This window comes from Pseudochaenichthys georgianus, chromosome 10 (genome assembly GCF_902827115.2).
Source record: "Pseudochaenichthys georgianus chromosome 10, fPseGeo1.2, whole genome shotgun sequence".
NCBI lineage: Eukaryota > Metazoa > Chordata > Actinopteri > Perciformes > Channichthyidae > Pseudochaenichthys > Pseudochaenichthys georgianus.
The window spans coordinates 5,746,784-5,761,188 of NC_047512.1; the positions used below are offsets into that span (position 1 = coordinate 5,746,784).

Genomic DNA, 14,405 nt, shown 5'->3' on the forward strand with positions numbered 1-14,405 from the left:
GATTAAAAAAATTAATCTAATTAATTAGAGGCTTTGTAATTAATTAATAGAAATTAATCGCATTTTTAATCAAATATACATATCTGACCTGAGAACAGTGAGAAGCAGTTTCCACATGGATGTGACTCCAGGTGGTCTACAGTCGAGTGCAGTCCAGTGAGCCAGGGAGCTGGTTATTCTCTCAGACGTGGACTTACTCATCCTGGCCCTGAAACCAGTCGTCTGGTTGAGTGTGGGTTGGGTCAGGGTGTGGTTCCTTGCACTCGGAGTCGGGCTAACGTCCACGCTAGCTGCTACATGCTTTGCATTTAGGTGATACTTTAGGCTTGATGTGCTGCGGTGATATGCAAATTCTTTTTGCATAATTTGCACACAACTGTGCTCTTATCGACGCTTCCATCCGTCCGTTTTTTAAAAACAAAATTTCCCATCCACGGGGCCGACCAAAGCGGTCTCATCAGCTTGTTCGTTCATGTTTGACTATTGTTCACCGTGGTTTGTTATTGTTTGAAGTCCCATGCTGAAGTCATGAACGTTAGTTGGTGCTCCAGTGTAATCGGTACGCCTGAAACTCATCCAGTGAGAAACGTTCCGTGCAAAAATAAGTGCGATTAAAGTGCGATTAAAATGCGTTAATTTGTGTGTAATTAATTAATCTTAATTAACGCGTTAAAGTCCCGGCACTAGTATTTTTGCACCTCAACCTGCACTCCTGTTTTTTCTGTACCCTGGTCCTTCACACCACTTACTGTGCCCACACTGAAATATAATGAGAAATGTAGAAAAACACACATATATGGCGAGTACACATGACTGTGCTTTATAAAAGGTTATGTTTATCTCAGTCAAGTTCTAAAGTGTTCCTCTTCAGCCTTTAGAGGACGCTTGGAGGACCGCTTTATTGTTCGTTTGATCACATCAGTCAAATGTACTTCCATTGTTATTTGGAGGACTTCAACACAGACTCATATCCCATAATACAACTCAATACTGTGGGCAAGAGCAATGTGGGGTGACGTGTCTCGCCCAGGGACACAACGACATCATCGACACCTACGCACAACCCACTGCGCCACACGCCTCCTCGTGTTGGTCATGAACTGCCGTAAGGTCATATCGCACCTCTGGATCCAGGTTCATTTACATATTCAAACAGACAGAGAACGTCTTTGAGCTGAAGGAGGAAGTGTTGGATCGTACCGTTGCGTTGATCTAGATGCGTCTTCATGTGGCAATGATCTCCTTTAATGTCTCCCGGCACCTCCATCCCCAGCTTCTGATAAAAGTCCCGCTGCTTCTTTATCTCCGCTGCAGGAGACAAGGGAGGAGGAGAGGAACAGTTAGCGAGGACAGAGACTATCTGTCAAGGTCACTGGGTCTTTAAAAACTCAATGGTGTGTGTGTGCGTGTGCGTGTGCGTGTGTGTGTGTGTGTGTGTGTGTGTAATGAAAACAGCTTCAATAAGTCTTCTAAGCGCAGCAATGACAGTGTAAATATTGCATACAAATTGTCAAAGCGAGGCCAAACTAATCAACAAACAGGAAGTGATAAAAGAAATCAGTAGCGACAGTAGAAGTGGAGTTTTAAGGCTTTTAGTTTTATTGTTTGTGTGTTGCATCGTTACAAAGGACAATAAACACAACTCACCCTCTTGAAGTCCCGGTACCAATTTGTAGACAATGTCTTGCATTGTTCTGTCATGGCTGAAAGGAACAAGACATTGGTAAGTAACCGCATCACGTGAAACACAAACACATGTGGCCTGCTCCATCGAAATCAGTCGCATTGACCCGAAGACACATGTTGAGTTGTATACACTGCTGGAAAGAGGAGATTCCTGGCTTTCTAATGATATCAGGATTGTTTTTGTACTCCAAATATTAAGCGAAATATGTCACATTATATAATGACTGTCACAGAGTCCTCATTTTGAGAAAAAGGCCTTCAAAGTTTCCTCTTCTCTGGAATCCATCGATCTGATTGGTTGTTAGCAAATGATCAAAATACTACGGAGGGAAGATATTTTCGTTTGGATTACTGGTCTGGGGGAAGCTCGCAAGTGTGTGTGTGTGTGTGTGTGTGTGTGTGTATACATGTGTGTGTGTTTTTTTTTTGCGTTTGTGTGTATTGTGTTTGTTTCCCGGGGAAAACCCTCACGAGAAACCCCGGTTGTTGTTGCGCCTGCTGTGACGTCAAGTTACTCCGTTCTCCACTTGTAATTACGCCGAAGCTACTAAGTTGTATTTATCTTCAGAATTTGCCGAAACAAGTTTAATATTCTGAAAGCCAAGACTTTGTTTATTTGAAATCAGATGAAAACAAACTGTAACGGACCCTGCCGTGTTATCTATTATTACTATACTCTGTACACCGGAGGGAGGGGGCGCGGCGCTGCGGAACAGCAGCTTTCGAGTGAGAGCCGTCTTCGTCCCTTTACGAGCTTCATGTACTTATCGAGTGATTTTGGAAATAAAAGTTCCATATTCTGAAAGCCAAGACTTTGTTTATTTAAAATCAATCAAAACACCCAAACCCCGAATATTTTTGGAATGAGACTTCCGACTGATTTCGGTAGAGCGGGTCACATGTGATTTAAAATAGTTCACCAAAAGACTTTATTTGCAGATATAAAAATGTGTTCAGGAGGTTTGACACCAATTCAAATAGACACACACACGTTATGCATAACCCTCTTTTGAGTGTACTGCAGACGCGGGGACACCGCCTGCTGTCCAGCTCGACTCAACAGTGTGACGACCCCTCCGTAACCATAGAGGCAAGTATTGAGAAATGCCCGGTGCTTTAGTCAAATGAGAGTCACTGCCAGCTGCTCTCAGGGGCCACGGTGTTAAACATTCCTCCTGTGAAGCCGTGCAGGCGACACAGAGTGGACTCGGGCTGCCGTCACCGTGCTGCCGCGCTTCGACCACCAGGTAACGGACACACATGTGGAGCTGGTTCTGATTTCTGAAAGCTCTTGAAACACGAGTGGCCTGCCTGAGTCGCTGTAAGGTACACGGCGACACACTGACCCCTGCTGCACACGTGTGGAGGGTTAACACTTCATGACGGTGTGCAAACGTGACTCAGATTAAAGAAACCTGTATTATTAATTTGAAGGGCTGTTGGACGGACGAACACCATTCTTCTAAAATAATATTAACCGAGGGGAGTTTATTGTAGTGGTGATGGAGGTGTAACGCATTGCGTCCCATTGGTTTTTCCTTTTATATGCCAACTGCCTGTAGCTGTTCATGCATCATAGACCCCCCCTCCCCCCATGTCGAATTGTCGCCCACTTTCGAGTCAGTCTTAGCTACGCTCTACCTATGCTATGCTTGTATTGTCTGTCCATAGCCTTTATGTGCCTTTTATCCATTCTTTTATAATGTTATGTTCGTTATGAAGCACTTTGGCAAACCCTCTGTGCTATAGAAATAGAGTGGATTGGATATATATATATATATATGTATATAATACTATGTAATCTTTCTTTTTGGTCCTTTGTGTAACTGTTTAATTGGCTTGTATGTTTCCTGCGTAGTGTTTCTAACAATAACATTACACATTTCATTTTAGATGACTTTATTGTCATTACAAAATGCAAGCACAGTGTAACGACATTAAGGAGGGTCTAACCCGGGGGTGGGGAACCTTTTTCCTCTCGAGGGCCATTTCAACTTTTACAATATCCTCAGAGGGCCGTACAAATTATTGACCTCTGCTTAAAAAAACGCCCCCACCCCTGGTCTAACCAGACAGTCCGTTATAAACAATTATCAGAAGTATGTACAGAATAAATGATACAAAAAGAAACGTAAATAGATGGGAATAAATACACAGATACGTGAATACAGTACTGTGTATAAAACGGTAATGTACAAGGATAATTGCGCTTCAGCACACGACAACAACTGGGCAGGATGGGTCCATTCGATTTTCTCCAGGTTAAATAAAGGATTAACAAATAGCGTGTAAAGGTACAAGTATTTTTATAAAGTACCTAAAAAGCGAGGGGGGTCAAAGTGGCTGCTTAAGCACGAGTCTATAAAAACAGTTTAGATTTTAAGACGTGAACTTTTTTTGTTTTCGTATGACCAACAAGACAAGGCTTGGACTTTGGGGAACTGATTAAAACAAAAAATGATGTTCAATATTTGAAATATTCATAATTAGTTAGTTAGAGTTTAATGAAAGGGTGTGAAGAACCTTTGATGGCATAAAAAACTATTTGTATTATGTATTTATTTTTCAAAATGACTGATACCTGATTACCTGTGACTTTAACTTGTATTCTTTATTCACAAATAGTCACCAGCTGTATTCACTTCTCCCCAGAACGAAAGAATGCCAGGCTGCTCTTTGCGGGATTTAGAGTCAAGCGAATTGTTTTTCGTGGTGGTTTTATTATCTTGTGAGATGAAGGAAAGCCGCACTCGACAGAACAAGCGTCTGGATTATCTGAGCCGTTCTCTGAGAGTCTAATCTCAAACATTAACTCCGATCAGTCCTCTGATGAGCAGGTGGGTTTTATCGGGAGTTTCGCCTTGAAGTCACTTCTGATGTTTCCCATCACCTCTGAGTTCCTGAAAACACTGAGGCAAACAACCCAACAGCTGTTCCAAGAGCTCAACGTAGGCCTTTCCTGCAGACAGCGAGGCGTGCACGGTGATGTCTGAATGTGTTGGTGCACTTTAAGTTTGTGTGGGGTATTTCATAGAAGCTAATGCAGGAATAACAACACCCTGAGGAGAGGAGGATTACATCTGGCAAAGGTCATTAATAAACAACAGAAATGTACTTGTTTATTTAAACCTGAAGATAATTTAACATCAAAGCATTTAATATTCAAAGTCTTTTATTTGATTAACTGGAAAACTGAATCTGTGTGACAGATTATCTGTGACAATTACTTATATTTATTCCTTTTTTTTTTTAATACACATTTAATTTAATTAATTTAAAATTTGTATTTATTTAATTTATTTATTTATTTTATTTATTTATTTAATTTATTTATTGTATTTAATGTATTTAATGTATTTAATGTATTTATTTTATTTTATTTAATGTATTTATTTTATGTATTTAATGTATTTATTTAATGTATTTAATGTATTTATTTAATGTATTTAATGTATTTATTTTATTTATTTAATGTATTTAATGTATTTAATGTATTTAATGTATTTAATGTATTTTATTTATTTTATTTATTTTATTTATTTTATTTATTTTATTTATTTTATTTATTTTATTTATTTTATTTTATTTATTGTATTTCATTGATTTTACTTTTGTATTCTTAACTTCTATTTCATCCTAGTTGTGCTTTTTTAAAACGTTACTCAGCTCAGTTTACTGGACCGTGTCCTTTAGTAACGCCACATATTATTAGTTTACTCTATTGTGTCCACATTGAAAGGAAACTCCCTGCTTGTACACTTCAAAGTGTGTTTACAGGGGAGTGTTCCTGCTTTTGTGAAATTAATATTGCATAAATCCTTCGGTGAGTCCAGAGGGAGCCGAGTGAAATCTGATAAACTGCCTCAAGTGACTTCAAGTCGTCCAATGGGAGAACAGCAGCACGCGTAAACATGAATACTGATTATACAAGTCTGATTTCTGTGGACTGGAAACACACATGCCCCGTGAGGAGTGAGAAATTAAGTAAAGATGATATCTCTGGTTTTCCTGGTCAGTAATAATCAAGTTAATTAATAAAATCTGCACCCTCAGATGAAACAACAAATATGTTAAGAGTTATTTTCATGTATTTATTATTTATTGCCCCCGTTCCTGTTTGTATGTTTATCTCAGAGACAGAACTGGTAATGGGTTCAGGTTATGAATGTAATCGTGTGTTGCATTATTTATTAACTGGCCCTTATTATGTTGATAATCTATGCTTTTAAAATCACACACGCCCCCCCCACGAGCAGAGACCCCCCACCGAGCAGCGTGACGGCAGACCGGGTTCACTTCCTGCAGGAGAGTGGACTCTCTGCTCCTGTTTACCAGCAGAGGATCCCCAGAGACACACGGATGGAGCTCTGACAAACAGAGAGTGTGTGTGTGTGTGTGTGTGTGTGTGTGTGTGTGTGTGTGTGTGTGTGTGTGTGTGTGTGTGTGTGCGTGCGTGTGTGTGTGTGTGTGTGTGTGTGTGTGTGTGTGTGTGTGTTCACTCACCCGATGTACTGCAGTGGATGGCTCTGATGAATAACAATCCTACACGTGGGGCACGTGTTGTTTTCCTCCAGATACTTCACTAGGCAGCTTCTGCAGACTATAGACACACACACACACACACACACACACACACACACACACACACACACGCACACACGGTTACTCCAAGCTGTATTTTAACAAACACTTTTTCAACGTTTAGCTCATTTATAGTCAAATCCATGACAAAACCATAATCAGAGTTATTTGCCGATTTGGACTCAAATCACAAATAGAGTCAAAATAAAAACTATTGATGATTTAAAGCATGACACACATTATCAGCCTTTCAAGATCTCATGTCAGTTTACTGCCAGCTGCAAAGTGAGCACATGTTAACATCGTTAGCTTAGGATGGATGGATCAGCTGATAAGGAACCAGAAATGTCAGTACTGTAGTGTCCAACATTCAATACCCCGTGTGTCCACCAGAGGGCACTGAAGAGACTATTTTATACTGTCAATACATTTTTGGTCAATTATTTAACAAGCTAATGTTAAGGCTCCATTATAGTAAAGGTGTCTATGTTAAAAGCAAGTCTCAGAAGAAAATGTATCATTTATTTTGAATTTACGAATATCTGCAGTAGTTAAAGTGCAGTATTTGTTGAAATGTGCTTGGAGTTGTGGTGGGTTGAAAGTGTATTCTTAATCTATGATGATACGATATGATGCTGCTGTCATGATCTTGTTTCAAAGCTGTTACAACCTCAGGACTTTTAATGAATAGTATAATATACAAAAATGGTGCATGAACTTAAATATATTATCTCTCACCAATTAATCCTTCATATTCATAATACAGGACATGTTTAGAGACCAAACATCAAATCCACCTGCAGCATTTTTGTATTTTAGTCACAGTTGTATTTGTCTTTGTGTGATGTGAATGTCTTTGTTTAAAGTCTGTGATGTCGGAGCGTCTTCTTCAAAGTGATGAAGAATCAAAGCTACTCTGATGTTTCCACAGAAGAAGAACAGCTCTCATTTGCAGTGGAAGAGCTCCCTCTGGTGGACAGGCGCAGAATCACACTGTCTGGGTTCTCATTACACTTCTGATACGAGTTGTTCTTTATGTTGTGTTCGGGTCTCCCGTGACAAGTTAAAATTGTATAATAACTACGCTCGGAACAAGGCTTCATGATATCCTCCACAACAGCTTACAGCACTACAAAACTGATTTGGACTATTTTAGCAAAGTCTGAAGGTCTCTAAAAAGAAAAGTGTATCATTTGGTGTTGGGGTCTGGGGAGACCCAGCAGAATTGTTTTTGGGTGACTCGAGGTCAAATTTGGCCCAATCAAGATTCATCTTTGACTTTAGACACCCCTCCCCCTCCCCCCCCTTCATCCACTGTAACAATACTTTTTCGCAACATGCACCCGGTCTCCCCTCCCTCTGCCCCCCTCCCCCCACGGGAACTCCACCTTTCTCAAAGAATATGTACACTAACACTTGAACCTGAACACACACATGCACGTGTGCAATATGTGGTGTAATGTGTTTTGGGGCCATTACATTACAACAGGATGTATGATTATGAACGCATGAGAAGTTAGTTATGATGTAGTACAAGGGTGAAATACAACTGCAAGCTTTTGTTAGCATGAAGGTCTAAAGTACAGTATGCTGCAAATATTACCAGGGAGAAAGTAGTGGAGTAAAATAAAGAAGGATAAAATGTAAATACTCAGGTAAAGTGTAAATGTGCTTCACTGCTTTCCACCACTGGGTTTTCTCACTTTAAATGAACAAACTTTTCTCTTCAGTGTGTTTCAGGAGAACCAGAGGCATTGATTGGTCGACAGTCCAGTTTGATCACATGACTCACTGTACCGGGGATACATGTGTTAAGTTCGATAAAACAGCTCCAGTATCAGCAGGGGTGAGAATGCCTTTAATCTCAAAATCCATACTCAACTCTGATTATTATTCAGAATGATTTTCTCACAGCGTAAACCTCTAAATATGAACCGGCTGAGAGGTCATGTGAGAGTTAACTCATACCTCATTCACACCAACGCAACTCCGGTTCAAGCTCCGTGCTAGAGCTTTTCAGGTTCAGAACCGGTTCTTCGGTTTAGCTCCGGCTCTTTTCACACTGCCCAGAGAAACCCCTCACAGCTGACACCGACAACAACAACAACAACAACAATGACCGATTGTGCTCCAGCTTCCTCTGCACCTCTTCGGAAGACCAGATTCCCAGCAGGTAGCTGGTCTCTTCAGTGGACCACTGCTGCTTGATACGTTTCTCCATCGTTGGGTACAAGCTGGATAACACGCGGGCTTCTTGTTCTTGTTGTTGTTGTTCAGGAGTTGAGTACTAAATACTGTGAGTCACGGACATGAATTCATAGATCAAGGCAGACTGGTGCACACACTCTCCTGCTTTGCCAATCCGGTGCTTAAACTATAGCTCTACACCCCTGGCCGAAATGTCCTTAAAATGAAGTCCGAGATCGACATTTTAATTCATGTCCTGCCAACACTGGCAGGACAGAATGCGACACACCCGTTCTAAGCCGTGTCCCTCACTCCTCACATCCCAAGCTGCATCCCCAACAAGTGTATTATGTTGTTGCATCGTTTCAGATGTGATGTTTCAGTTGTGCTCTTGATAAGCCATTAAAACAGTAAAACACGTTCAGTTTCCTTTTTGTGTCTCCTGTTCACCAAAACATACCCAGGAAAAAGAAAGTAATCCAAAAGTAATCTGATTACTTTTTTAAGACACGTAACTGTAACTGTATTCGGATTACTTTCAGAGCCATGTAATCAGTAATCAGTAACTGATTACATTTACAAAGTAACCCTCCCAACCCTGGGTATCAGTCACCCTCTCCGTTTCTTATAAATCGGAAAGCTCAGGGTCAGAGTTCAGCGGCTGCTGCTCGGTGATATTCAGCTCAGCCTCACCATGACACACTGAAGTGTGGATGTGTGTTAAAAGTGGGAGAGTTGCCGATTCCCACTTTGATATGAGGGCGAATAAATGTGCAGATTAGCTTCAAGTTAAAAGCTGTGGGTATTAATATTAAAGGGGCTCGATTCTGCTGCTTCTCAGGTTCCCATTTGCATTTCGTGGCTCTACTGCGACATGTTTGCATGCTTTAATGTTCAACAAGTTGCCTTTGCAGACCATTAACATGCACTAAAACCAATATAACACGACAAGAAAGTAAAACCCCAAAAGCACAAGAGAGCCTCTTTAAAATGACCATCTAAACCAGGGGTGTCAAACTCAAGGCCCGGGGGCCAAATCCGGCCCGCGACTTCATTTTCTGTGGCCCCACAAGAACGTGCAAAGAATATATGTTTATTATACGGTTACATGCCGATTTACAGAAGCACGTTGCCCATAAACTACATGTCCCACAATGCATCTCAAATGTTGCATTTCTCTCGGAATTTGACTTTTTTTCAAAATGTCACTTTTTTTTCTCTCCAGAATTTGGCTTTTCTTTTTAAATCATTTTGTGACGTTCTCACTGAAAAGACTTGCAATTATTTGCCCTAGACTTCTTCTTTCAGACGTAGTTAATTATGAAGTTATTACCCTATCCCATAGCAATCTAATGCAGAGGCAATAATGTAATATAATACGTTATTTTATATATATTATATATGTATATATATTTTTTTATATAGTCTTAAAGTTACAACCGGCCCTTTGAGTGCAACCATAATGTTAATGTGGCCCGCGATGAAATTGAGTTTGACACCCCTGATCTAAACCATATAGAGGGTTGTGTATTATGAGTAAGATGGTGAAACGTCATATGGATATTGCTGTAAGTCAAAATGCAGCTTCAGGTAAAGCCGCCTGTTTCCCAGAGAGAGATTTCTTCTCTCCGGGATTCTTCCTTTGGAGATAAATCCCAAAGCAACACCTTCAGAGCCAAGAACAACAAACAGCCCGTGTGTCGAATACACAAGAGCAATACAAGAGGAACAGGAAGAAATCTGACAGGTGGGAAGCAGAAGTGAAGCAGACATCAGAGGCAGACAGGAAGTGTGTGTGAGAGTGTGTGTGTGACAGTTTTTAAATGCCACTTTCTGAATGTCTTTCATTTTTGTAAAGCACTTTGAATTGCCTTGTGTTGAAAGGTGCTATATAAATAAGCTGTGTGTGTGTGTGTGTGTGTGTGTGTGTGTGTGTGTGTGTGTGTGTGTGTGTGTGTGTGTGTGTGTGTGTGTGTGTGTGTGTGTGTGTGTGTGTGGACCTACAGGTGTGTAAGCACTCGGTGACGGTGGTGGCGTCGATCAGGTATCCATCACACAGACGGCATGTGATGTGGGCGTTGATGTGACACAGCTTTATCTTCCTCGTCAGCATGTCGGGGTTCTGGGGAGGAAGGAGAAGACATGCATATTATTAAAGCTCAAGTGAACTCACGCAAGCTGAATAAAAGACATCGAAGGTTGACTTCTTCTTATTGTTATTTAAGGTCATCTTCACGAGAATATTCACGAATGAAACTGATGCCAACATTTCACTAAATCATTTTTACTTTGAAGTAACAATTATAGTTACTTTTTACCTACTTTTATTATTTAACCATTTATCCAATCGCTCTTACTATTTCAACCCTTTATCCTTTATCACATTACCTATGGGTGTTGCCATGGAGATCATTGAAATGCAAAGCGACATTGAATTGAAGGCCAGAGCAAGAGATCGGGACTTGTGCTCACTCGTGAGTAGAGCGAGGTCTCCACATGTGCGCTTAAACTGAAGGCCGACTGTGGCGCCACATACTTTTGTGAAACGGCCTTTTCACAAAATGAAAATAATGAAATCGAAGCATAGAACTCGTATGACGGACGCACGTCTCACTGACGGCCTCCGGCTGGCCATCACTAACCATCAGCCAGATCTCAACAGGCGTACAGATCATGTGCAGTCGCAGCAGTCTCGTCACAGGCAGGCTGATCGAGCAACTTGAGCGTTGGAAATATATTGTGCAGAGAAAGTTAAGATGGATTACATTGAACTGTGGGCTAATATCTGCACATGTGAATATTACTAATTGAACTGAGGAACTAAATATAGTGCATTGAACAGATACTGTAGATATTAATAGTTTGTTTTGAACAGATAGGCCTACCGTAAATATGAATATTGCACCGATAACTGTCTTTCTGTGTGCATCTTACATTGAGCCCGTTGTAATGTACATGTATTGCAAAAATAAATATGCCGATGAATAGTCTCACTCCTAAGTGGGTTTTTTGGTAGATCTCGGTTTACGTCTTGGAATAAAAAGTGATCTTGGGCTCGAGGTCGGTGACCACTGCGTTAAGTGATCTGATTATTTAACCATTCACCTATTAGCTTTTAGTTATTCCAACCATGTATTTGTTTCTTAGCTTATTACTTTAAATATTAGCCATTTCAACAATTTCTCCGTTTCAATCTCTGCTCGCGTGTTCAAGCATTACCTTTCATTTAGTTTTTGTATTATATATTATTCCATTTCATATGTTTAAAGAGCCAACTCTATCTCTGTTTGTGTGGCAGTAATGAGTATTATTGAGGCAGGTAACAGTACATCTGTATTATAGTATATCTCCGTTCACAGTGAAGACCGAGGGTATCTAAGAAAAGCTGCAACACTCTGGGTTTAGCTCGACATGTATCTGCAGGGTCTCGTCAGATATCAGACCGGCAGCGACAGTAGGGGGCACGATCTCCTGTCGTGACGACAATCGCGATATTCACATCGGAGGACATGCGATTTCTTTCTTTTTTTTAGGACGTGCGATATTAAGTAGGCAAATTAACTCAAACACGTCATGTTACAATTATGTTGCTGCTTGCTACAAAAGGAAAACTCGCGCGGCTCTCATGGCGGGGGCACTTGAGTGAGTGACAGGCTCTGCTCGCTCAGCTTGTTGCTCTGAGAACTTAAGATCCAGACGTCCGTGACTAAAATCCTTCATCCGGTTAAATATCGTTAAAAAAAATACCAATTGTATTCAAGTTCAAGAAAGGATGGTTTGCGGACAAAAAAAAAACTGTCTTTTCTTCAATTCCTGTATTTTTCATATCGCAATATATATATATATATATATATATATATATATATATATATATTTATCACAGGGGAAAAATATCACAATGTCAGTTTTTTCAAATTTCGTGCAGCCCTAAGCGACAGGGAGCTCAGCTGCTGATTCACGCTTTAAAAAGTTGTGAATGAAGAAGTTGTGAAAGCAGAGATGTGCTCTGCTGAGGTGTGTTGAGAAACTGAATGACTAACTGTGGTTTCACTATCAGCTCAGAAACATCCATCAACAGCAGATTCAGTTTCCTTATTTCTGCTCCTGGTTTTACGAGAAACACTCACTCGTCGTCAAATCTGACCAAAAGACACCGAGTGACAATTAAACCTCTTTTAAAACGTATTACAGGTGCAGTGTCCTCACTCAAAGATCAGCCTCCTCTGCTGCTCTCCCTCAGGTTTCTCCCATGTCCCCTTTAAACTGTGGGCTTTCTCTGGAAGTGTTTCCTTGTATGACGTGAGGGTCTAAGGACAGAGGGTCTAAGGACAGAGGGTCTAAGGACAGAGGGTGTCGTATTGCCATACTGATATCCTGAACAATCTGTGCTGTTGTATTTGCTGTAAAGTGTCTCTACTGTAGGCTATTTTTATTTTATGTACAGCACTTTGGCTCCACCAAAAATCGTTTATAAATTTGCTATATAAATAAAACTTGATTTGATTTGAGCCAACAGTGAGTGTTTAGCTTTTAATCTAAGCATCTCAAACGTGCAGAATGGCTTCGCAGGATAACAAAATAAATGTGTGTGAGCTCTAAAAAGAAAAGCTGTCCTCCTCTCTGTATGGCAATGTGAAAAGACTCAAGAGGTAAAGCTCAATCCGACTTCGAGCAGATAATAATTGGCTTTCTTCATCTCGACATGCTGTGTGTTTATCTTGTTGTGGTGTGGAGGAAAAGATGCTTCATCGCCAAGAAGCAAAACGTGTAACAACACAACCTCACCACTGCTTAGCTAACGTCAGCAGTCAAGATACAAATAGACATGGCTCTTTTATCTGAATAAAGTTGCTCTAAAAACTAAGAAATTGAAAGGTAAGTAATAGGACATCATTTCAAATAACCACTACATACTTCTATCGGTAAAAAACATATTTTATGATTATTTTTGCATTATTTACGATAGTTTGAAAAACCTCGAGTGTCATTGGTCTACCCCCAGACTTATGGACCTTCTATATCAGGGGTGTCGAACTCAATTTCATCGCGGGCCACATTAGCTTATGGTTGCACTCAAAGGGCCGGTTGCAACTTTAAGACGATATAAATATACATATATAAATATAGAATATATATTAAATAATGTATTATATGATTGGCTCTGCATTGGATTATTATCAGTCCTGGTAATAACTTCATAAATAACTACGTCTGAAAGCAGAAGTCTAGGGCATCCATAACATGAATCTGTTTGCAACTTATATCAATATGCCAATTACTTGTATATAGACTATTCTGCACTATTTCTATTACATTTTATTTTTATTTACTTGCACAATTGTATCTGTTTTATTGTGTTGCACTGTTGGAGGAGCCTGTGACCTAAGCCTTTCTTTGTCATAACTACACTGTAGCTATGTACACATGACAATACAATTGTATATTATATTCTTTGCAAGCTCTTGCGGGCCACGTCAAATGAAGTCGCGGGCCGGATTTGGCCCCCGGGCCTTGAGTTTGACACCCCTATCCAAGTTGATCTCAGGTCCAGGGTTCATACACTTTTTCACCAATGACCTCTCCGTGACCTTTACCTAATTTTCCAAGACCAAAAACATCACTCTCTCAGCGGTACCACTGAACATGGTTTATTTGAACATGGAACAGGAAAATCAGGCGTGCATCCGAAACAAATCAAACACGCTAAAGCAACTCAAATCTCTCACCAGCAAAATACCTCGTCAGTTAAATGCCATTGTACGTTTCATTACGATACAGTATGTATTATCATTATAGTATTACTATTACGGCTGTTTGATGCAACTTTAGTTACATTTCCATGACCTGTCCAGGGCCTGGAATCAGCACTTTGAGTTCCCATGACTTCTCCAGGTTTGTAATGACCGTGAGAAGAAGAACCCTGCAGGTCAGTATCAAGGCCCAAATACACT

At 40.3% G+C, this 14,405-nt stretch overlaps 1 protein-coding gene across 3 annotated transcripts in view; it reads right to left on the reverse strand.

Annotated features, from left to right (window-relative positions):
• Positions 1-14,405, reverse strand: part of LOC117453866 (polycomb group RING finger protein 3) — a 111,810-nt gene that overhangs the window by 25,608 nt on the left and 71,797 nt on the right. For all 3 annotated transcript variants that reach the window (XM_034092891.2, XM_034092889.2, XM_034092890.2), the window contains exons 3-6: positions 10,459-10,576; positions 6,190-6,286; positions 1,648-1,703; positions 1,201-1,308 (exon numbers count right to left, since the gene is read on the reverse strand). In XM_034092891.2, coding sequence (XP_033948782.1) covers positions 1,201-1,308; positions 1,648-1,703; positions 6,190-6,286; positions 10,459-10,576 — 379 coding nt within the window. The remainder of the gene's footprint in view (positions 1-1,200; positions 1,309-1,647; positions 1,704-6,189; positions 6,287-10,458; positions 10,577-14,405) is intronic.